This window comes from Pseudopodoces humilis, chromosome 15 (assembly GCF_049639895.1).
Source record: "Pseudopodoces humilis isolate 2021_Gansu_Grassland_sample_001 chromosome 15, ASM4963989v1, whole genome shotgun sequence".
NCBI lineage: Eukaryota > Metazoa > Chordata > Aves > Passeriformes > Paridae > Pseudopodoces > Pseudopodoces humilis.
In genome coordinates this window covers 19,310,370-19,332,821 of record NC_142214.1, presented here as the reverse complement: position 1 = coordinate 19,332,821, position 22,452 = coordinate 19,310,370, and the positions used below count along the sequence as shown (strand labels likewise).

General features: G+C 54.6%; 1 protein-coding gene across 1 annotated transcript; it reads left to right on the top strand.

The window, feature by feature from the left end:
• The first annotated feature begins 254 nt into the window (after nucleotides 1-254).
• Nucleotides 255-21,472, top strand: AMER1 (APC membrane recruitment protein 1). The gene is made up of 5 exons (XM_014256513.2): nucleotides 255-328; nucleotides 2,003-9,552; nucleotides 11,483-11,563; nucleotides 19,308-20,141; nucleotides 21,303-21,472. The coding sequence occupies exon 2, from the start codon at nucleotides 2,091-2,093 to the stop codon at nucleotides 5,277-5,279; it is 3,189 nt and encodes a 1,062-aa protein (XP_014111988.2). The 5' UTR covers nucleotides 255-328; nucleotides 2,003-2,090; the 3' UTR covers nucleotides 5,280-9,552; nucleotides 11,483-11,563; nucleotides 19,308-20,141; nucleotides 21,303-21,472.
• Nucleotides 21,473-22,452: the final 980 nt, after the last annotated feature.

The window sequence follows — 22,452 nt, the reverse complement described above, 5'->3', positions numbered from 1 at the left end:
GAGGGATGGCCGTGGGGGGACACCGTGGGGACCGCCCCGTCACGGTGACCCCGCCCCGTGATCTCCATCCCAATGTGGAGACCGCGCCCTCCCTCACGCAGAGGCCACGCCCCTCCCCCGCCCCGCCCGTCAATCACTGCGCCCCGCCCGCCAGGCCCCGCCCCCTCCGCCCCCCCTCAGGGGGCCCCGCCCCTCCCGTCACGCGGCGCCGCCCCTGCCGCCCGAGCCGGGCGGACCCGCGGCCCCGCGCCCCTCCGCGGCCTGAGGGCTGGGCCGGGGCCGGGGCCCCGGGGGTGCCGGGGCTGCCGCGGTGCCGCCGCCCCCGCCGGTAAGTGCTGGGCACAGCGCCGGGCCCGGGCCCGCCGCTCCCCGCGCCCGCCGAGCCGCGTCCCCGCGGCCGGGCCCGACCCCCCCCCCCTCCCCGCCCCTCGCGTTTTCCCGGATCCTCCCGAAAGTTTGGGAGCGCGGCGGCGGGAGCGGGGAGGGCCGGGCTGCGGGAGCGTCCCCGTGCGGGGCTGGGCGGGCCAGGGGTCCCCGAGGGTCCCCTCTGTGGGTGAAACGCTGCGTTTCATTGTTACGGTGCTGCTTTTTTGTTGCTTTTAAACCTTATTTTTCATGTTTGATCGGCCGTGGCTCTTTGCCCTCGATGCCCTTTATTTTTCTTTATTTCATTTTTTAAAAATTATTTCATTTTTTATCTTTCTCCAGCCTCCCCTCCGCAGCAGTGCCGGTGCTGACGTGGAGCTGGAGAGGAATGATTCCCAAAAGGAATTTTTGAAATCCTGGCTCTGTCTCATGCCCTTCCCCGGCTGTTTTCCAGCAGCCCCTGTCCAGGTGCAGGGTTGGGGTCATTTCACCCCCCGATTTTCCAGCACGTGTCCAGGTGCGGGCGTTTCTCCCAGGCCCCTCTATCCAGGTCTCTCCAGAGGCTTTGGAAGCACCTGGGACTCGTGCTGGGCTCTTCAGAGCTGGAAGATCCCAGTTTGCCGCTGGGGAGGTGGCTGTGCCAGCCGGCTACGCCCCGGCTGCCGCTTCCAGTGGGACAGGTGAACGTGAGAGGTTATCAGCAATCCCAGAATTCCAGGATCATGGAATGGGTTGGGTTGGGAGGGACCTTAAGGCCCATCCAGTTCCAGCCGTGCTGAGGGCAGCGATGCCAGATCAATATAGAGGCAAAGCAACCCAGACCTGAGGAATAAAAATAAACCTGGAATTGTGGGTTTGCTGTGGGGCTGCAGGAGCAGAGAGCATCGTTTGGATGTATTTTTAATTTGGGATCTCTGGCTAAACAGCTAGGGAAGGTTTCCTGGCCTCCTGTCAGTCAGAGCTCAGCCTGAGGCATTACAGCTTGGGAGCACATTAGGGTTTTATTGTATTTAATTTCTCTACCCTCACCTCTGCAAAAGAAACACGATTATAATTGTTTTATTTGTCCTGTTCCTGACAGCAATCCAGGGTCAAATTGCAAACCTACCTCTCTGCTTCCAGGATAATCTGATCAGGGGGTTCACAGTGGGTGTTTTTAAGGCGATTCTCTCTCGTTGGACAGATTATTTTAAAAACAACTGAAATCTTCTATAAAAAGAGCCAGGATAGCAACTGAAGTGTTTTTTCCTGGACATGTGCGTAGGGAGGGCTGTGTCCTGGTTTGGCCTCCCTCAGGATGCTCTTCGGAGGCATGAGGGCTGGGAAAGCTGAGAGGAGGTTTGGGAGGTGCTAGCTCTCACTTTAAGGTAGCCAAACTTGATCACCCTGGAGATAAAAAATCTGGGGAGGTGCAGGGCTCAGACCTGCCTGTCCCCGGGGATTCTTCCCCATGGAGATGTGTGGTTCCCCCACTCTGGCAAACTGGTAAGTTTAAGCGACATTTTGGTGCCTGGATTTTGGAAGTGGAGGGAGAGCTTGGAGCTCCAGCTGGTGATGGAGCCCCGAGACCGTGGTGCCTTCAGCTCTGCCCCTTCCGCTGCCGTGTCCTCACCTGTGTCCTCTCCCTGTGCCTCAGGTCGGCGGTGATGTGTCCATCCCTGCTCCCGGAGCTCCGCGCTCCCGAAGCCGCCGCTTCCAGCTAGATCCAAGCCCGCCCCGCTGCCATGGAAACGGGCAGCCCGGAGGAGCGGGACGGAGGGGACCAGCGGCGGCAGGAGGGTGGGGACGCCCCTCCCGACAGCGCCAACGGCTCCGTGGTGGCAGCGGAGCCGCAGCAGCCGCCCCCCGGCAAGCTGAGGAAAACGGCCTTCAAGCTGTTCGGGGGCAAGCGCAGCATCTGCACCCTGCCCAGCTTCTTCAGCGGCCGCGGCAAGAAGGGGCTCAGCAAGTGCAAGACCCACGATGGGCTGAGCAGTGCTGCCTGTGACAAGGGCGGAGGGACCCAGCCAGACAGCCCCTCGGAGGGCAGCAGGGATGGGCAGCACGGCCCCCTGCCCAGCTCCCGCAGCGCCCAGCTGGCCGTGGACACCGGCACCAGGGCGGATTTGGGCCAGCAGGACAGCTCTCCCCCCGGCAGTATCGAGGGCTGTGACAAAAAGCCCAACGGGGAGAAATCTTTCCCCAGACCCAAAAAAGGGCTGAAAGGGTTTTTTAACAGCATCCGGCGCCACCGGAAGAGCAAGGCTGCTGAGAGTGAGAAGACAGAGCTCCCCGAGTGGAACGGGGACACGGAGGAGGCCGGGAATGCTCCTGGAATGGGAGTGGAGAGCCGAGGGGCTGTGGAGGGCAGGGGAGCAGGGCCGGTCCCTGAGGCCTCGGCCTGCCTGGGGGGCGCGGTGGCTGACTCCAGCTGTGGTGAGGCCACCGAGCCCACGGGCCCCGCGGCCGATGGAGGCAGCTCCGAGGGTGACGCGATGGCCGTGCCCGGGAACGGGGATGTTCCAGATACAAAATCAGAGGCTGAGGCTGCCACCTGCACTGAGTTTGACCATGAGAGTTTGCTGCTGGCCTTCCACCCTGACTTCATGGACAATGAGCCTCCCTGCCTGCACTCCGGGGACCTGCTGAGCCTCATGCTGGGGGACGTCACCTCCCTGAAGAGCTTCGACTCCCTGACGGGGTGCGGGGATGACATCGCCGAGCCCGACATCGCCGAGAGCAGCATCTCGGTGGAGCGCAGCCGCGACACCGCCAAACGCAGCTCCTGCCTCGTCACCTACCAGGGCGGCGGCGAGGAGATGGCCATCCCTGAGGAGGCCGAGGAGTACCTGCAGCAGGTGTGGGACAGCAGCATGCCTGGGGACAGGAGCTACGGGGCCCAAGTGTCCAGCAGCAGCCTGGAGACGCACGCCTCTCACGATGCTGACGCCCACCCCTACATGGGGGACGCCATGGACGGCGTTGACCTCCTGACACCCCAGAGTGACCAGCAGGAGTCTGCCCCGAACAGTGATGAGGGATATTACGACTCCACCACGCCAGGGCCGGAGGATGAGGCTGGAGAGGAGCTCAAGAAGGACCGACTGCCCCGGGACAGCTACAGCGGCGATGCACTTTATGAGTTTGACGCCCTGATGAGCCCCTCTCATGGGGAGGAATCCCTGTTTGAGGGCAAAATCCCACGCCAGGGCATCTTCAGCTACTTCATGGACTTCTGCCTCCCTGCGGAGAAGAGCCTGATCCAGCAGATGATGGATCAGAAAAGAGGGCTGATGGAAACTGAAGAAGAGGGGCTTGCAGCCATTCAGAAGGAGCTGCTGTACTGGGAGCTGCAGAGGGAGCCGGTCCTGAAACGCCTGGAAGTTTCCAGCAAGGAGAAGTGTCCCCGGGAAAAGCAGTGCATTGAATGTAAAACCAGAGCAGCCAGCTCCATTGGCAAGAGTCAGAGTGGCCTTGGGAGTGAGCAGGTGGCCACACACAGCCCGAGCCGGGCTGTCAATGGTGGGGTTGCAGTGGCTAGGGCTGAAAACCCAGAGTGGAGGGATTTTCCAGGGACTCTGTGTCCGGAAAACTGTTACAACAGCCAAAAAGCCCCCGGAAGTTGCCTTATTCAGCTCACAAAGAACAAGCCGGGGTTCGATGCAGACCTGGACTGTGGGATGTTTGGCAGTGTGGCCCCAGCCAAGGCAGGGATGTTCCCTGGGTTCAGGCTCCCGGAGCAGGAGCGCGGCGGTGCAGCAGAGCCCACCCCTGACGAGCCCCAGGTGGGCAGCGAGCCCGAGCACGCCGTGAGCTTCTCTCAGGCTCTGGTGGAGTTCGCCAGCAGCGGGACCCTCTTCTCCAGCCTGTCCGAGAGCCTGGGGAGCTCGGCCTCCAGCTCATCCTTCACCCAGAACCTCCCCGCCCTCCCCACCATGGTCACCTTCGACGTGGTGGACGTGGAGCAGGACGGGGAAGGGGAGTGCGAGCAGCACCCGGAGCTGACCGCGGGCGAGGACATCGCCGAGGCCTTCGATGATGGCTACGGACAGAAAGAGTCGTTGGCTGAATGTGACGAGAGAATGTCCCCGGGCTTCTCCCCGGGCTCCTTCCAGAGCTGCAACTGGGGGGTGGCCAGCCTGCCCCGCCACCTGCGCCTGCACGGCCTCAGCCCCTCCATGCCCGCGCCGCTCTCCGTGGACCGCAGGAGCCGCTCGCTGGACACGGAGAGCCTGGAGTTCGAGCTGGCCGAGCCGCAGGGCGCCCGGAGCGGCCCCCAGCCCTGCCGGCTCTGGGCCAGGCGTGAAGCTGGCAGGAAGGACTCTGCTGGAGCCAGGAGGAGCAGGAGCAAGGAGGAGGGCGAGCTGGTGGCTCCTGAAGGTGGCTTGAGCTGGCCGGGCCTGTGGCACCTCCAGCACGGCACCGAGGCGGCTCCCGGCGGGATGGAGCTGTGGGGCTTCGCTCCGGCCGGTGCCGTGGAGAGCGTCTGGGAGCCATCAGAGCCACCGGGCACCGTGTCCCCTTTCTTGCCTCTCTCCCGGGGTGGCATCGGGGAGGCTCCGGAGAGGCGGCCCCAAGAGCCAGAGCTGAGCAGGCACCCGCTCCGGCCCTCCAACCTCCCCCTGCAGCCCGAGGCGAGGCGGGCGCGGGAGGCGGGCGGCTCCTACCGCTACCACGGGGACGTCCCCAAGCTGTCCCGCTTGGTACCCCTGGGAGAGGCGGAGCTGCCCCCGAGCTTTGGCTTCGCCTGCTCCCCGGAGCACCGCGCCAGGGCCAAACCCGTGGGCATCGCCCAGGGCGTGCCGCAGCATCCCGGGGACGGCGGCGGGGGCACCGAGAGCCCGGAGCGCTGCGCTGAGCCCCTCAAGGGCAGGGTCACCCCAGGGCACGGCGGCTGCCGTGGCACCGTGTGCAGTGTCACCAACGCTGAGTAGCTGCAGGAATGTCACCGTGTCACTGAGCCAAGGGGTTGCAGGAATGTCACCGTGTCACTGAGGCTGAGTATCTACAGGAATGTCACCGTGTCACCAAGCTGAGGGGCTGCAGGAATGTCACCGTGTCACCATGCTGCTCTGGGCAGGGCTGAAAGGGGGGCAGAAGGAGAGAGAAAACTGGGAGCAATTTGGGGGCAACTTGAGTTTGAGCTGGGCTGATGCTCCTCTCCTGAAGCCATCCGTGGCCTTGTCCCTGTGGATGCTCCAGAGGGGTTTGGAGCTGCCTCCAGGCCACTGAGGCACCTTCTGCTTTTCCAGCCCTCTCCAGCACCAAGTGCAGCAGCAGCCCCTGGCAGAAGCTGGGGGTGGAGCTGTTGCTGCTGTGGCAGGTTGGGGTTTGTGCAGGGCTGGGGGAACAGGAGAGACTTGTGAGGGAAATGGGGATGTTTTCCTCTTCTGGGTGAAATGTTTTGGTTCAGACTCACTTTGAATGTCTTCCACCCCGGGCTCAGTGTGGGGAGCTGGGAGGAAGGGTGCCGCTTGTTCCAGAGCAAGGACGGGGCGAGGCAGCTGGAAAGGGGAACTTTGCAGCAACATTTTTATTTATTTGATTTGTCCTTGCCCCAAAAGGAAAGCTTTTGTGTGTGTGCTGATAACATTCTCCAGGTCTAGTTTCAGTTTGCTCAGAGAGATGTGCTGTCCATGGTGTCCCTTTGAAGAACAAAGTGTTGGTCCCTTCTTTGTTGTGGTCTGTCTTCACGGTGCAGAATTCCTGGTGGAAACCTTTCCCGTGCTTTGTCCCAGGCTCCTGGCTTCTCCAGGGCCATGGGGACAGGGATGAGGCCTTTGAAATAAGCTAAATTTGCATCGTGCCTGTAGCTGTGAAGTGGCAGATGCTGTTACTTTCTCAAAAGGAAGCTTTGTGGCTTTTTAATTTAATTTTATTATTTGATGGTTGTTTTCTTTGCATAAACCCACAGGAGGAAAGTTTTGTGTTCCTTGGAATTTGGGATGGACCACAGGTACATTGGGTTCCACTCCTCCTGACTGGAGGGAACAAAAAAAAGCTGGAAGCTGCTGGAGGTTTGGGATTTTTTGCCTCTTTGAAGGAACATGGAGGAGAGGCACTGAGGGGACAGAATTTGGGAGGTTCTGTGAGCTCCTGTTCCAGGCAGGTCCCCTTTGTGATCCCAAACCCCCTCAGCTCTGATCCAAACCCCCAGTCCATGACACAAAGCTGCTTCCCTGTCCTGTCCCAAGCTCTGTGTTCTGATTTCATTCCATTACCACTGATTTTTGTTCCCTCCCCCACCTCACTGCCCCTTCTCTATTTTTCTTTGCAGCAGAGTTTGTAGCATTCAAAAAAAATAATCCCAAAGTGGAAGTACCGGAGTTTTACCACATTTGTGGAGTGAGGGATGGCTCTGCCTGGACCAGACTCGATTTTCCTGCTGAGTCCTGCCCTGCTGGGTCACCCTCCTGCTGCTCTCCTGCTCCACATGGATGTGGCTGCTCCCTGCCATCCCTGGATTTCCAGGCACAAGGAACTGGTTTGGGTTTGATGGGGTTTTTTTTCCCCCCCACAAGCAAAATGAGGTCTTGATATTCCTTTTGAGAAGAGATTCCTTCTGCCCTGTCCTTGGATATCTGGGAAGGAGCAGGGAGAGGCAGGGCCAGGCTTGGTTCAGCCTCTGTGTGTGATGTGATTTTCCTGCCGAGGCAGAGCAGATCCATCCGTGCATCCACGGGCTCAAACCTGAATTTTTCCTTATTTTCCTGCCAGCCCTGCTGCAGGGAGTTCCACAGGAACCTGCTGTGCCACGGTTCTTCTCCCTCATCCCTCTGGGACACCAGAGAGGATTTCCTGGGACACTCCTGGTGCCACTGCCACACCTGCTGAGCCAGGGGAAGGTGCCCTCGCTGGGAAGTTGTCTCCCCTCATTAGCACAGCTGCTAATGAACATTGAATATTCCTTCCCTGGAGCAAGGACGGGGGCAGCTCTGTGCCCATCTCACCCCACTCCCAGCACACAAACCACGGGCACACCCTGTTGGGGACACCACAGGAACATTGTCACCCCCTCACGTCCCTGGCTGGGTTTAATCCCTCTTTTATTTCCTTTCAGCGTCTCACCAAAGGCATCTCGGGGGGGTTCCAGGCTCTGGAGCTTTGTTCAGCCAAAGTCCTGCTGAGGGCTGGGAATGTCTCTGTGCTAAATGAATGTTCCAAGGTGTCTGTAGGCTCCTGGGCTTGGCTGTAGGTACGAGGTGGGGAGGTGCAGTGGGAGCAATGCAGCCAAGGCTTGATAATCTGACTTTATACCAAAGGTTTCTCCTCTTAATTCGATGGGAATTCAATGATGAGGCCAATATCTCTGGAATTCAAATGAGTTTCCTTACGCAGTTTAGTCACTAATTGGCTGGATTATTGGCAGATTCTGCCCCATTAACCCAAAGAAATTGGAATTTTCAGTGCAGTAATTCAGCCTGTGAATGATCACTGCGGTAGGGATTGGATTTCACTGCCTGCTGAGCCACTCTTCCCAAAAAACCCCACTCGGGATCCATGGGAACAAACCTGGGCTGGAGCTGGATCAGTCCAACACTGCCTTACCCGAGGAGTTCACGTTTGGGGGTGGTCACTGAGGCTTCTTATGCAAAAAGGGCTTCCCAAGCAGAAACCAGTTGGAAAAGTCAGGAATAGCTGAATGTCCTGCCAAGATATTTGGGGAAAACTCGAGGGATTTGCCTGTCCCTTGCAGGGAAGGCCTTTCCTGAAGTGAGGGATTGGGGCTGTGGAGCTGTGATGGAATCACTGCCCTTGGGATCAGCCTTCCAGGAGGTTCTGTGTTGCATTCTGGGGACTTGGGGGTTTTCTTTCGTTTGTTTGTTTTTATACACATAAGAAAACGGTTGGTTTTCTCTATTTTTGTATAGTTTTGCATTTTATAATCATGGGGAAATTTTACAGACTGTTCTTTTACTCGTGTGTCTCGTCTTTCCAAGTGGTGTGGTTTGCTTTTCCCATGGAGTAAAGGCCATTCCTGCTGCTGCCGTGCCTGGATCCCACCCTGCTCCCTGGGAATGTGCTGGGGCCTCTTCCCAGCCCCTCACCAACACACTTTGCACACACCTGAGACATCCTTAACCCTCCTCTGTCACACTCAGCTGTCTCTTCTTTGCTTTTCAGTGCTGTTTTTTAATCTAAATTGGTGGATTTTGGTGATTTCTCCTTCCAAGGGTTGTAAAAGGTCCACAGGTTTCAGCTGAGGCTTCCCCTGCTGCCTGCTGATGTTATTTTATGTGAAATTGGGGCTTTTCTTCAATCCCTGTGCAGGAGGTGCTGTTGGTTGGTGCATGGAAATGCTCTTGGGCAGGTTTCCTCTCCCCGTGGTGCTCCCTGGCCAGGCTGGGAGCTGGGATTTCACCCTGGTGCCTGAGGATTGCTCCTTAAATAATCCTGGGATTAGCAGGACTCCCCACCTCCTCCTTCTCCTCCTCCTCCAGGGAGCTCCAGCCCTGTGCTCTGCATCACTAAAACATCTCCCTGGATTGACACAGCCTTCAGCTTTGGGATCAGAGGAGAGGAGAGTTTCTGGAATGTTAAAATCCAGCCCAAAGCAGATTTTCCCTCCTTTTTTTTTTTTTTCCCCAGCAGAGATGTCACTGATTTGGCTCTGCATAAATTTTTTATTTTTGTCTTCTGATTAATAACTTGTCACCTAATGGTGCTTTTAAAAGTTTTTTTCTGGATTTGGTTTGCCCCATTCCCTCTGCCCTGGAATTCTGGGCTCCCTCCTCTCCAGCTGGGTCCTCCTGCTCTTCTCACCCACATTGAGTCACCCCAAAGCTCAATTTGGGTGAAGTGAGAATTTGAAATCCCAAAAAGCCGCTCAGTTGTAAGGAAATAAGGAATTAACCTTTGTCCTTGGCTGCCCCATCCTGCTGCCAGGCTGGCAGCTCCTCCCAGGTGACCAACCTGGCTGAATTTGGGGGTTTTTTTTGGGTTTTGTTTCCTTCCTGGTCTCATTGCTACTAGTCCTTTCAAGTTTTTAATGTATTGATTGTGTTTTAAAATGAATGTTCCTTTCACTGAATTCTAATGAATAAACTGCAGATTTTTAGAGAACATTGGATTGGTGGTTTGGTGGTTTTGTGCTTATTTTATCCTTGACTTAATGTTTTTCTTTCCCTTCCTCTCCTCCCTGTTGGTTATTTGCCGGTGAGGTGGAATTTTCCATGGGAGAAGGTAACAGAGACCCTTTGGAACAGGGTAAGGCTCCTCAAACCATGAACCCTGGAAAATATCCAGAGGTTTTTAGGCTGCAGAGGCAGGTTTTCCCTTCTCTGGGCTCCAGCAGACAGGGAGCAGAGATTCCCTGGATCTGAGGTGACCCCACCTGCCTGGGACATCCCTGGGATGGTTTTATCTTGGATCCTGCTGGATGCGTTCCTCAGGCGCCTCCCAGGATTTCCAAATGCACTGGAAGACCCAGGAGGAGAGTCCTGCCCTCCTTGGGCAGAAATGGGGTTTGTGGGAAGCTGTAATTACCTGATGAGCCTGATTAGCTGTGCCCTTAATGAGCTGGGGATGGGTGGGGAGGGGATCCCGGTGCCTTGGAGATCCCGGGCTGGAGGGGAGGGCAGAGCTCTCCTTCCTCCTCCTCCTCCTTCATCTTCCTTCTTCCTCTTCCTCCTTCCTCCTCCTTCCTCCTCCTCCTTCCTCCTCCTCCTTCCTCCTCCTCCTTCCTCCTCCTTCTTCCTCCTTCTTCCTCCTCCTTCCTCCTCCTTCCTCCTCCTCCTCCTCCTTCTTCCTCCTTCTTCTTCCTCCTTCCTCCTCCTCCCTCCTCCTCCCTCCTCCTCCCTCCTCCTCCTCCTCCCTCCTGTCCCAGCTCTCTGGAAATGCTGATCTCTGCTCGCTGGCCGTTCCCCTGTGTTGCACCGTGGAGAACTTTCCCCATTCCCATCCTGGATCCATCCCTGGCCCGTTCTGGATCTCTGCAGATGTGGCTGAACAGCTGGAAAAGCCTCCCTGTGCCCTCAGGAGCTTTTCCACCCTCCCAGTGCAAACCTCCTCCCCCTGTGCCCCCACCGAGAGGGCTCAGGGCTCCAGCACAGCTCGACTTGGAATATTTTTACTATTTATTTCTTAATAATAACAATTTATTATATTTAATAATAATTTATCATTTGAAATAATTTATTAATGTATAAAAATAGATCATCACCTACACTTTTATTTTTATCTACGCATGTTTTGCAAAATTTCAATATATATGCTTTTAAATAGAGAATTTATTAATACATAAATATTTCTATATTTATATAATAGATATAATTTATATAAATGATATATTTATATAATAGATATAATTTCTATATATAATTGTATATTTTTATATAAATATATGCTTTTAGATATTACATAAAATATATAATTATATAACTACATATATTTTTATATTTATGCTTTTAAATATTTAAATGTATATGCTTTAAAATATTTTAATGTTTATTTTTTAATAGATAATACATATATATTTATTTAAAACCACGTAATTTCTATATATAATTATATATTTTATTTTAATATATACTTTTATATATTATAAAATATAGACATTTTATATAGAATTATATATTTTATATAAATAATATATAGATTAATAATAATAATGTATCATAATATATAATAGTAATATATATATAATTAGAATATATAATAGTGATATATAATAATATATTCTATATAAATAATGTATAATAATATATTTTATTAATATATTTAATTTTATTTAATACAGATAACAATATATTTTATATATTTATATATTGATATATTTATATAAAATATATAACTACATATATTTATTTATATATATGCTTTTAAATATATATGCTTTTAAGTATTTTTTAATATTTATCACAGAATCGGGATTACTATTTATTATATATATTTATATATAAATGATATAATTATATATTAAATCATTATTAATAATGATAATAATAATGATAATGATGATAATGACGATAATAATGATAATAATGATAATAATAATAATAATAGTAATAATGATAGTAATAATAATAATGATAATGATGATAATGATGATAATGATAATAATAATAATAATAATAATAATAATAATAATAATAATAATAATAATAATTTCATCCTGTTGTTTCCTGCTGCATTTCAGCTGACACGTGGGGCTGGGTCAGCACTGCCCAGGCTGGAAAACTCATCCCGAGGAGCCAAAAATGCTGGAGAGCTGCGCAGGGTGAGCGTTGTGTGCCGGGGGCTCCGGGGTCATGAGCTCCAAACTGAGGCTTCCAATTCCCCCTCTGGAGCTGTGATCCCACCCGAGCTGCCCCAGCCTGCGATTCCAAACACCCTCCCTGCATCCCAAATGTTCCTGCCTTAACATTCCCAAAATCCCGGGGCTGCCTTCCCAGATCCCGCCTGGAGGAAAGAGCTGCAGGGGCATTTTCTTCTCCCGAGGTGATGGCAAAGCTGGGGATCCCTGCCTGGGGTTATCCAGGATAATGCCTGGCCTGTTTAATTCCCTGTTTTCCACAGTGCCTGAGGAATATCCCCCTGGCTGCGCCCCCAGCCCTGGCAGGGATGGATGCAGGGCATGGATTTCACCTCATCCCTGCGTTTTCTCCTTTTCCCACCACATTCCCAGTGCTCCACGTGGCAGTGGAGCGTGGATGGTGATGAGGACAGCGGGATCAGCTCTTGGGATGGCCCATCCCGCTGGGAACCCTCAGCTCTAATTGCCTCCTTGTAAACACAAATTGTCATTTGCTGCAAACAAATTCCTGCTGACAAATCCTTGTCATCACAGGAATGCAGCTCCCACTTTGAAGTGTTTCTTTTTTTCCCCTCTTTTTTCTCCAAAGTGATTTGAAAAGCGCCGACACAACAGCTTTGCTCCGGGAGGGAACACCAGGGGTTGGTGGCACTCTCGGGGTCCTCAGGCTCCTGTGCCCAGAGGCTGCAGGGAAGCACCTCTGGCGTGGCCTGGTGACCTTCGTGTCACCTGTCACCCCTGGGGCAGCTGCTTCCATTTCTTCCCTATTTCCATGGATCCAGTGGAGCTTGTTCCATCCCATCCCATCCCATCCCATCCCATCCCATCCCATCCCATCCCATCCCATCCCATCCCATCCCATCCCATCCCATCCCATCCCATCCCATCCCATGGATCCCATCCCATCCCATCCCATCCCATCCCATCCCATCCCATCCCATCCCATCCCATCCCATCCCATCCCATCCCATCCCATCCCATCCCATCCCATCCATCCCAGCACATGGATCCCATCCCATCCCATCCCATCCCATCCCATCCCATCCCATCCCATCCCATCCCATCCCATCCCATCCCATCCCATCCCATGGATCCCATCCCATCCCATCCCATCCCATCCCATCCCATCCCATCCCATCCCATGGATCCCATCCCATGGATTCCATCCCCACCTGATTTTATGGGGTCAGTTCCCAGCTGGTGGCTCCCACTGGGTCAGCACAGCCAGGGACACCCTGGGACACCCCAGGGATGCCTGTCCTGGAACACCCAGCCTGGAACACCCATCCTGGGGACACAGCAATGTCCCCACCTCACCCCAGCCATCATTTTTGGGGGTTCCTGGGCCCCCTCCCCAGCTCAGCCTGGTCCAAGCCCCCAGGGCAGCCACCAGCCCAGCAGTGGCTCCGTGCTGGAGGATTATTTCTAATCCCTCTATTTTTAGAGCAATGCTGAAATCTGTTTAATGCTGGAGGGATTTGGGGAAGAAAAAGACAAACAACGAAGAAAGAAGAGTAATTTTCTTTCTGATGCAGGAGCTGAAGGGGTTTTTATTTTGTTTTTTGGGAGGGTGTCTCTGTTGAGTCGTATTTGTCTCTCAGAAGGGAGGAGGGAAGGAGGAATTGAGCCGTAAGGAAAAGCTCTGGGGGCTTGTCCTGGCTGTTCTGGCCATGGAAAATTTCACAGCAGCAGAAGCAGCAGGACCGGGTCATCCTGCTCCCCAAAATCTGGGGGTGGCCAGGCTGTCCCCAGGCGGGGGGATCCCCTGGGTGGGGGCAGCCAGAGGGCTCAGAGCATTCCACACATGGACAGGAGCAGGAGAGCCCCCGGGAGAGCTCAGCTTTTGGGAATATCCTTTGGAAACACCGAGAGGAGGGGCTGCAGGTGCTGGGGACCATCCCCTGCCCACCCTGAAGGGCTTTGGTAACCAAATCCCAGCTCTTGGCAGGGATGGCATCCATCTGGGGGGGATTTTGGGCCAGTTCTGGTGCTGGGCTGACCTCTAAGGGAGAACTCCGTTATTGCAGCTCGTGGAATCCCAGAATCTCGGAAGGGACTTGAAAGACCTTAAAGCCCATCCATGGGCAGGGATTTCCCTGTCCCAGGCTGCTCCAAGCCCCAGTGTCCAACCCGGCCCCAGCGTGGGCACCTCAGGCCTCCCTGTCCCTCCCCTCCTCCCAGTCCCACCAGTCTGGAACTGGGAGGATGTGGCAGTGACCCAACACTGACCCAGCCAAGTTTGGATGCCGGGGCTGCCCTGGGAGATCCTGGAGCAGAAGCAGGACAGGAGCTGCCAGGCACCAGCTTCTCCTGCCCTTCCTCCCTTCCCGTGCTGCCAAGAAAAGAGAAAATTCCTGTTTTCCAAAGGAGAGCCTGAGGCAGGGAGGGCTCAGCACGGCTGCGAGGGGACACCCAGGGGCTGGAAAATCACAACGAGGATTTGATGTCCAAGCACTGCCTGTGGTTAATGAGGGATGGTTTTAAGCAGAATTTTACCCCAAAAAAACTCACCCCAATAAATGAGGGGCTGAGCTCCTCAAGAAACTGTTGGAGGAAGCCCTCTGGAACAAGGCTGGGAGGGTTGGGAATGTTCAGCTGGAGAGGAGAAGGCTCCAGAGAGAGCTCAGAGCCCCTTCCAGGGCCTAAAGGGGCTCCAGGAGAGCTGGAGAGGGATTTTGGGTTTTGAGCAGTGGTTGCAGAGAAGGAAGCAGTGATGGAAATCTCCCTGGGCTTTCCAGGGCTGGAAAAGTCGCTGGTGTCAAGGTCAGGATTGTCTGGATGAGACCTGGAGCCTCCACATGGGAGCACTGGGAGTGTTTTTAGGAAGCATCTCTGAGATTAAGGAATGCCAAAGCCAAAGGAGTCTCAAATCTGATTAAAAAGTGATTATTTCTGAGTCTGAAAAGCAGGAGCAGAGGAAAGAATTCCTACAGGACAAACAGAAGGACTTCCCTGCAGGGTCAGCCTGGGGAAAGGGCTTGAGCCCCTGGAAGGGCTGCTGAGAACCACAGCCACCCCAACAGTGGCCAGGCTCTCCCTGAACCTCAGCTTCCATCAATTCATCCTTTTTTGGATCTGGCATCTCCCTCCTTCCCCACAGGATGCCTTTGGAGCCGGCAGCCCCAGGGCAGGGACAGCCCTGAGCAGCCTCAGGGATCACACAGGAACCCGGGAGCGCTCTCCAGCCCTCCCTGAGCTCCAGCCCCGCAGGGATGAGTTCATTCCCAGCCTGCTGTGAGACTCCTCATCCTCCCTGACGTGCCCTGCTTGGCCTGGGCCACCTTGTCCTGCTCAGGTCCCCTTGGCCAGTGCTGGGGGTGCCACCCCTGCTGCCCCCCAGTGCCACCCCTGCTGTCCCCCAGTGTCCCTCAGTGCCACCCCTGCTGCCCCCAACGTCCCTCAGTGCCACCCCTGCTGTCCCCCAGTGTCCCCAAAGGTCCCTGAGGGGTGTCCTGGGGCCAGGCCAGGCTGGAGCAGGGATGTCACAAGGGCAGGGTGCCGGGATAACCCAAACCCTTCCCAGAGCCTGGCTCTGTTCCCGTGCCAGGAGCTGCCTGAGGAAGGCTCCCTCCTCTTCCCCCCGCTTTGGGAAGCATTCCCAGACATGACCTGGCATCTCCCAGAGGTGGGCAGCGATTTCCCACCGCCCTTTCCCTGCTTCCCTCTGCTCCCTGTGGGATTTCTCCTGCAGTCACTTTTCAGAAGTTTGACTCTGATTTTATATTTTTCTCTGTTCCACAGAGGGGCTTGGGAACCTGCTCCTCCTCCTGGAGCTGTGCTGGGAGCTCCTCCAGCCCCTCTGGGAGCTGTGCCTGCCTCCCTGCTGGGCCAAATCCCCCTGGGCTCAACCCCACCAGGCCCAGTCCCACCTGGGTGTCCATGCTGAGGGCTTGGGGCTGGGGAGAGCCGGTGTTTCCTCCCACAAAACCAGGGGAGATTGGGCAGAATTCCCATGGCAGTTCCCACACATCCAGGAGGGAACACCAGGGGTTGGTGGCACTGTCAGGAGGGAACACCAGGGGTTGGTGGCACTGTCAGGAGGGAACACCAGGGGTTGGTGGCACTGTCAGGAGGGAACACCAGGGGTTGGTGGCACTCTCGGGGTCCTCAGGCTCCTGTGCCCAGAGGCTGCAAGGAAACACCTCTGGCGTGGCCTGGTGACCTTCGTGTCACCTGTCACCCCTGGGGCAGCTGCTTCCATTTCTTCCCTATTTCCATGGATCCAGTGGAGCTTGTTCCATCCCATCCCATCCCATCCCATCCCATCCCATCCCATCCCATCCCATCCCATGGATCCCATCCCATCCCATCCCATCCCATCCCATCCCATCCCATCCCATCCCGCTCCCGGTCACTGCTGTGGGACTGTGATGTGTGAGGCTGCTGTAGCTTTGATCCAGAGGTTTTCTGTGTTTGATCTCATTCCTCCCCCCACACTCTGCTGCAGCTTTCCCTGTGCTTTTGTGCAAGCCAGGGAAGTTATTCCGTGTGCACATGGATGTGCTGTTATCTCCCATCTCCTTTTTAGATAAACTATTTTTATGATAATAAAGTGCCTCTTGGTGTGAAAGCAGAGGGAAAAAGGAAAATCTGGAAGTGAGCCAGGCCCAGGGAAGGAGGAGTGCTGCTTTCTGTTGTTGTTTCTTCCAAAACACCCCCAAGAGCCAGTCTAAAACAGAAAACTCCCTGGCATGTGCCTGTAGATTTTCATCAAGGTGACACTTGGAGCTGGCAAGTGCCAATGTTTGAGTGCCTGGAGCAAAGCTGGGCCTTGCTGCTCCTACTGCACATCCCAGATGTGTCTCCTGCCCTGGGGGCTGTTGGTTTTGCTGCTGCTCCCTGCCCAGGTGCCTCGGGGAGGATGGCACAGCTTCTCCCAGCTGCCCCAGCTCCGAGGCTCCTCTGGGGATGCTCAGGTTGCTCTGGGTTGTTGCACTTTGCTGAGCTCCACTGGAGAAAAATCCCCCAGTTTTGACCCAAAGCAGCATCAGCTCAGGTGTTTCTGAAGGCTGGAGCAAAGTGCAGCTCTGCAGGGCCCTTCCCTGGCTGGAGCAAGGATGGGTTTGGGAGCAGGGCACCGTGTCCTGGGTGTTTTACTGGCTCCATGCAGAGCCCATTTTCCTCTCCTTGAATCCTCTCGTACCCCTGGTTACCCTGGGAATGTTTTCTGCTTTCACACAGCACCCTCAGCTCCTTGTTTTGGGAGTTTTGAGGCTCGTGAGACACCCGGGGGAAGGGGATGCAATGAGACCTGGAACGAGATCAGGCAGATGTGTTGGTTCATCCAGGGGGAGCTCAGCTCTGCTTCTCCATTAAACAAAAACTGCTCTACAATTCTCTGGGAGAAAGGCTGGGATCTGGGTCTCTGTGGAGCAGGAGAGCTGCAGTGGTCACGGAACAGAGGCTGTGAGCAGGGATTTTTGGGACCTGGCTGATTTATGGACGTGACACCAGAGCAGGGAATCGTGAATCCAGTGTTCCCAAGGGGGTTATTTGTGCCTCAGGGTGTGCCAGTCACCACAGCTCCACCCTGGAGGGGCTGCCTCTCCCCTCGGGATGGGATGGGATGAACAAACTCCACTGGATCCATGGAAATAGGGATGCTGGATGAGGGAGCTTCCCTTCCTCCACAAGGCTTTCCTGGGGATTGTGGCTCCATCTTCCCATTCCAGGAGGAGCTGCCAGGACTCCAGGAAACCTTTCCAAAGTCTGCCTGGGAGTGGTGCCACCGTGGTGTTTGAAAGTTTGCTCAGGGGAGAGCCAGGGCTGGAAGCTGTGGGGCAGGAACCTCCCCAAACACGAGGTACGGGGTTTGCAGAGGGTATTTGGCAGCTGAGGATGCTTTCCAAGGTGGCTGGGAGATTCCCCGTTGCTCTGAAGACTTTTATTTGAAATTAGGGCTTTTCTGCATTGTGGGTTTTACCTCCAGCAGCATCTCCAGGGCAGCAGTAGGTGAAAATCCTTTCCATGGTTTCAGAGCAGGCTGGATAAATTGAATTATTTCGTGTTTAAAACCAGCAGGGTACTGGGACCCTCCGTTCTCCCCTTTTCCCTGCTGGAGCTGCACCACTGCAGCTGAGGAGGAGATGGATCCTTGGGGATGTTTCTGGGGGATCTGGAGATGAAAGGGCTCTTTGCCACCATCCCACCGGAGCTGTCCCGGGGGCTCTGCCCGGTCCCGGCGCTGCTCCAGAGGCTGAGCGTGAGTCAGGCTGCAGAAATCCGCCCGGAGCTGCTCCGGCTCCTGCCTTTGGAGCCCGTGCCCATCTCCAGCGAGCTGGGACGGGTTCGGGCAGAGCTGCCGAGCTGGGTTAATGGTTTGGCAGCCCAGCAGGGCTTGGGGGGGAACCCTGGGGGCTCCTGCTCGGACTCTCCGAGCTCAGACCCCGGCCCGGCTCAGGGGATGCTCCCCCAAACTCCATCCCCTGTGCCTGGAGGGTGTCCCTGCAGAAACGCGTCCTCAGGCAGGACAGCAAAGGATGGACACCGAGGGGGGACACAGGAGGCTTTGGGTCCCCTCGTGTCACCTTGATGTCCCCTCTCTGCTCCTTCTGCCCTGCTGGGTCCCGGCACCGTTTGATTCGCAAACAGAGGAGAGCACAGCTTCCTCCTCCCCAGAGAGAAATTGATGCGATTTCGGGAGGTTCGATGGTAAAAACGCGATTCCCAGAACGCCAGGCTGGGGAAACAGGGAGAATTTGGGTGTTTCCCTGATCTGCCCTCGCTGCTGTTTTCCTGAGAGGTGTTTGCAGGAGATGTGGGTCAGTGAGGGATCTCCCAGAGGAGCGATTCCCTGTGGGTTCAGGGAGTGGATCCCAGCAGGATCATCCCCTCCCGGGCACTGAGGGATCCCGGAGCCCCAGCCATAGCTCCCGGTGCTATTAATAACCCCCCGTGAGGCTCCAGGCCAGAGGAAACGCAGGAAATGAAGTTAATACATGGAAATGTTTCCTTGTTTTCCCATTGCTGCTCGGGGCTGGCCGGTTGCTCCCTGGCGCTCCCGTGGAGGCGCTTCTGAGCGAGCTCGGGTTGGGAAGTGTTGAAGAACGGGAATTCTGGGGATACAAGAGGGGAAAGGACTGCTCAGGTGTGTTGGAGCTGCTCAGAAACAGGGAGTTCTTTGGGGTGAAGGGGGAAAAAGGCGCCTTTCCTTGTGGATTTGGGGCAGTCCCGTGCGGGATGTGGAGGCTGGAGAAGGAGGCCGGGCTGTGCGGGGCCGCTGCTCGGTGGCTCAGCCCCGCCGCCCTTCCCACACCGGCAATTCCCTTCCTGCAGCCCCGGCACGGGCTGGGCCCTGCTCCGCCCCCGGCCGAACCCCCTCAGCCCCTTCCCAGCTCCGCTATTACTGCCCTTCTCCAGGAGGATGCTGTCCCGGGTCATGGCGCTGTCCCGAGGGAATGAGGATGCTGTCCCAGGGAGATGAGGATGCTGTCCCGAGGGGAGGAGGAGGATGATGCTGTCCCAGGGAGATGAGGATGCTGTCCCGAGGGGAGGAGGAGGATGATGCTGTCCCAGGGGGATGAGGATGCTGTCCAGTAGTCCCAGCTCTGACCCCAAGCACACCTCGAGGCTTCACCTGGCACAGAGCAGCTTCTCCCTCAAATCCCAAAGCCTGTCAGGGGCAGAGCCCAGGCTCTGTCTCTCCTCAGTGTGGGGCGGATTCAGGGCTGTGCTAACTTTTGATGTTGTTTGTTTGCTCCTCTGCCAGTTGGTTTCTTGTTAAGACAAGATCCTCCTCAGTGCATTCCTGGGTGTTCCAGGGCCAAAGGACGGAGCTGGAGACGAGGACATGCTCAGGGATGGAAGGAGAACCCTGCAGTGGGTGCACCACAGGAAGAAACAGCCAGAGATGGAGCAGCACTCGAGTCCTGCAAAGCCAGGCCAGAGGAATGAGGACACCAAGAAACACATCCTGCAAACTCTGCTGAGTTATGGAAAACCAGGCAGAAATTGCAGCAGGAAGGATCTCCTGGAAGCAGAGCAGCTCCAGGGATGTGCCCCACTCTCAGCTCTCACCTTGGGGGGCTCATCCTTTCCTCCAGGTTTCCCTCTCTGGGTTTGTTCCCTGCTGTGCTTTGCCCCCGCTGGGCTCTGGCGGTGTGGGTGATGCTGAGAGAGCTCCTGCTGGTCCAGGAATGTTCTCCAGGCTCTTTCCCCTCCCTAAAAATCTCCCCTCGCAGGGAAGGAATGAGCAAAGCCCAGGGTGAGGACAGGAGTCACCCCTGAACTGAGGCTGGGTGGCTGCAGGGGACAGGAGCACAAGGAGCCCTCATTACCGGGGCACTAACGAGCGTGCTTTGGTGACGAGCAGAGCTTTTCTCTTCTGCCCCATAATCTACCAATCAAACATTAAACGGAGCAAAAATCAATCAGCCAGCCCCAGGACCGCTTAATGAATTAATTGGAGGCTCTGGAAGTGGGTGTGGGGCTGAGCCACCCGTGCCTGCCTCCTTTGAGTCCGCACACCACGAGCACCCCAATTCAAGGCTCCCCTGCCCAGTTCCAGGTGTTTTTCCAGAGGGAGCACCAGGAAAACAGCCAGGTGGGACATTGCCTGATTTTAGGTGATTTTAGGTGATTTTTAGGTGATTTTAGGTGATTTTAGGTGTGTGTGGGGGGGTGTTTCTCTCCCCACCTGTGGTGTGGTGGGGGCTGGAGGGAGCTCCTGGCATTCCCTGCCTGGATCAGAGCATGGCACCAGCTGCCAGCCAGGTAAAACTCAGCTGTGCCCACCTGGGAGAGCTGGTTTGATGCCCAGCTCTGGTGGGAGGGTGCTGGGCCCAGTTTCAGCTGGAACTATTTGAAGTAAATGTAATAGAAAATGAAAGGAGACAAGAAACTGCTGGGACCTAATTAAAGGTAAAAGTTAAGGAATAAATGGGGAGCCTGGAAGTGCTGGACCCTTCTGGGCAGGGAAAGGAGCCTGTAGCACCTGGTCACGGGGTCTGAAGTGAAAATGAGGATTAAGGAGCCCATGACCTTGTGTTTTCATGGATTTCAGTGCACACATCACATAAGGAGAGGGCTGAGAGTGGCAGGGCCTGCAGGTTGTGGGATGGGGTGACACCGTGGGTCCCTCCCCTGCCACCCTGGCACCTACCAGGAGAAGCTTATTACCCATTTTTATCGACCTGGGTGTTTTGCAACCCACTCCTGACCTGACCCAGCTGTAAATGTGAACCCCTGCAGGAGCCCCAGCTCTCCTGGGCAAGGCAGCTGCAGCTCTGTGGGCCTGAGTTCCTCATGGACACCCCAGCAGGGAAGGCTGGACATCTCTTAATCCTATTTAATCGCATTTTCTGACTCCTCCATCACCGCAGAAGCGTTGTTTGGGTTTCCAAGAGGCTGCTAAATCATTATCACTCATGTTTTTCGCACTTCAGAGATATTTCAGGAGTCTGTTTGGATGGCCCTGGGCGGGGTTATGTCCTTGGATGGCGCTGGAAGCAAAGCATCTGCTGGGGGAGAGGAGAGGAAGGAAGGGATGGTGGCTGGGGGGGCACCCCAAGGGCTGTGACCCTCTCTGGTGGATTGTACTGAAAATTTCAGGGTTGATACATCATCAAAGCTGGGGTTTAGGGGGAAAAAAGGGTCTGTGAGCTGTTACCCTCATGCCTTTGGGTACATCAGTGTTGCTGCCCCTGGATTTTGTGCTTATTGTGAATTTTCTTTATTTTCTTTTTTTTTTTAAATGCATCCGAAGGTTTTCTCCAAGCCCAACTTACACAGCTGTGTGACCCCCTCAGATTCTCACCTCTCCTGGAAAAGGGAGCTTTTAGCTGCATCCCCCGAAGAGGAGATGACACAGATGAACGTTTCAAGTGGGAATATTAAACTGTGTATATATATATATATAATAAATATATAATTATATATATTTTTATATATTAACTATCTGGAGCAGAGCCCCCATTTCCCAGGGGTCTGGTCCCCAGGACAGCAGCTCTGTGGGTGCTCCCTGTGCTGCCAGGTGTTTCTGGGATGGGGAGGGGGCTGGATGTGACCCCAATGTGGCACCAGCAGGGCTGAGCTTTCCTTGGGAGGTACCTCAGCCTCAAACTGCCCTCCCCACCAGGCTGTTCCATCAGATGTTGGGTCCTGGGAGGAACTGGGATGGAATTTTTTTCCTTCAGATTAATTCCCCATCAATGGGCCAATGGCACAGAAAGTTAAGGAGTTTCTCGCTGCCCCTGGTGAATTTCAAGTCTTTTCTTTGTGTTTGATGCATCATTGAAACCATGGGAAAAGCAGGTGGAAAACTCTGTGCTGCTCCAAGGAGTGATTGATATGATGGTCCCAATTACACTTAATTGTGGTTATCCTATTAATAACAGCCTCGTTCTGTGGCACACAGCTGCCTCTCCACAGGAAACACCGTTAGCACAACTTAAAACACCAATTACACCCGATGGAAAAGCAGCAATTAAATCCACTAAGCCTTGTCCAAATAATTATTTCATTTCTCTGTAATATTTTAATTTTTTTTTTCTTCAAAGCAATTATTTTATTTGTGTGATCTCCTATCTATCCGTGTGGGAACATGGATGGAGAGCAGGCTTGGATTTGCAGGGATTTATGGAGAGGGGGATGCGTGCTCAGGGTGGGAAAACTCTGCCTTGCCATTTGAAGCTTTCAGTGTTCAAAAACCGTGTGGATGTGACACTTGGGGATATGGGGCAGTGGTGGCCTTGGCAGTGCTGGGGAATGGTTGCAATGGATGGTCTGGGAGGGCTTTTCCAGCCTTCCTGACTCCATGGTTTAGTGGGGAGCGGGCTGGGAGCGCTCAGGGCCGTTTGTCCTGCTTTGTTTTTGTTTTTGGTGTTTCTGCATTGCAGGAGTGACTTGAAGCACCT

Coding starts and splice junctions, on each gene's coding strand:
- AMER1 (XM_014256513.2), top strand. CDS start 2,091: ATGGAAACGGGCAGCCCGGAGGAGCGGGACGGAGGGGACCAGCGGCGG.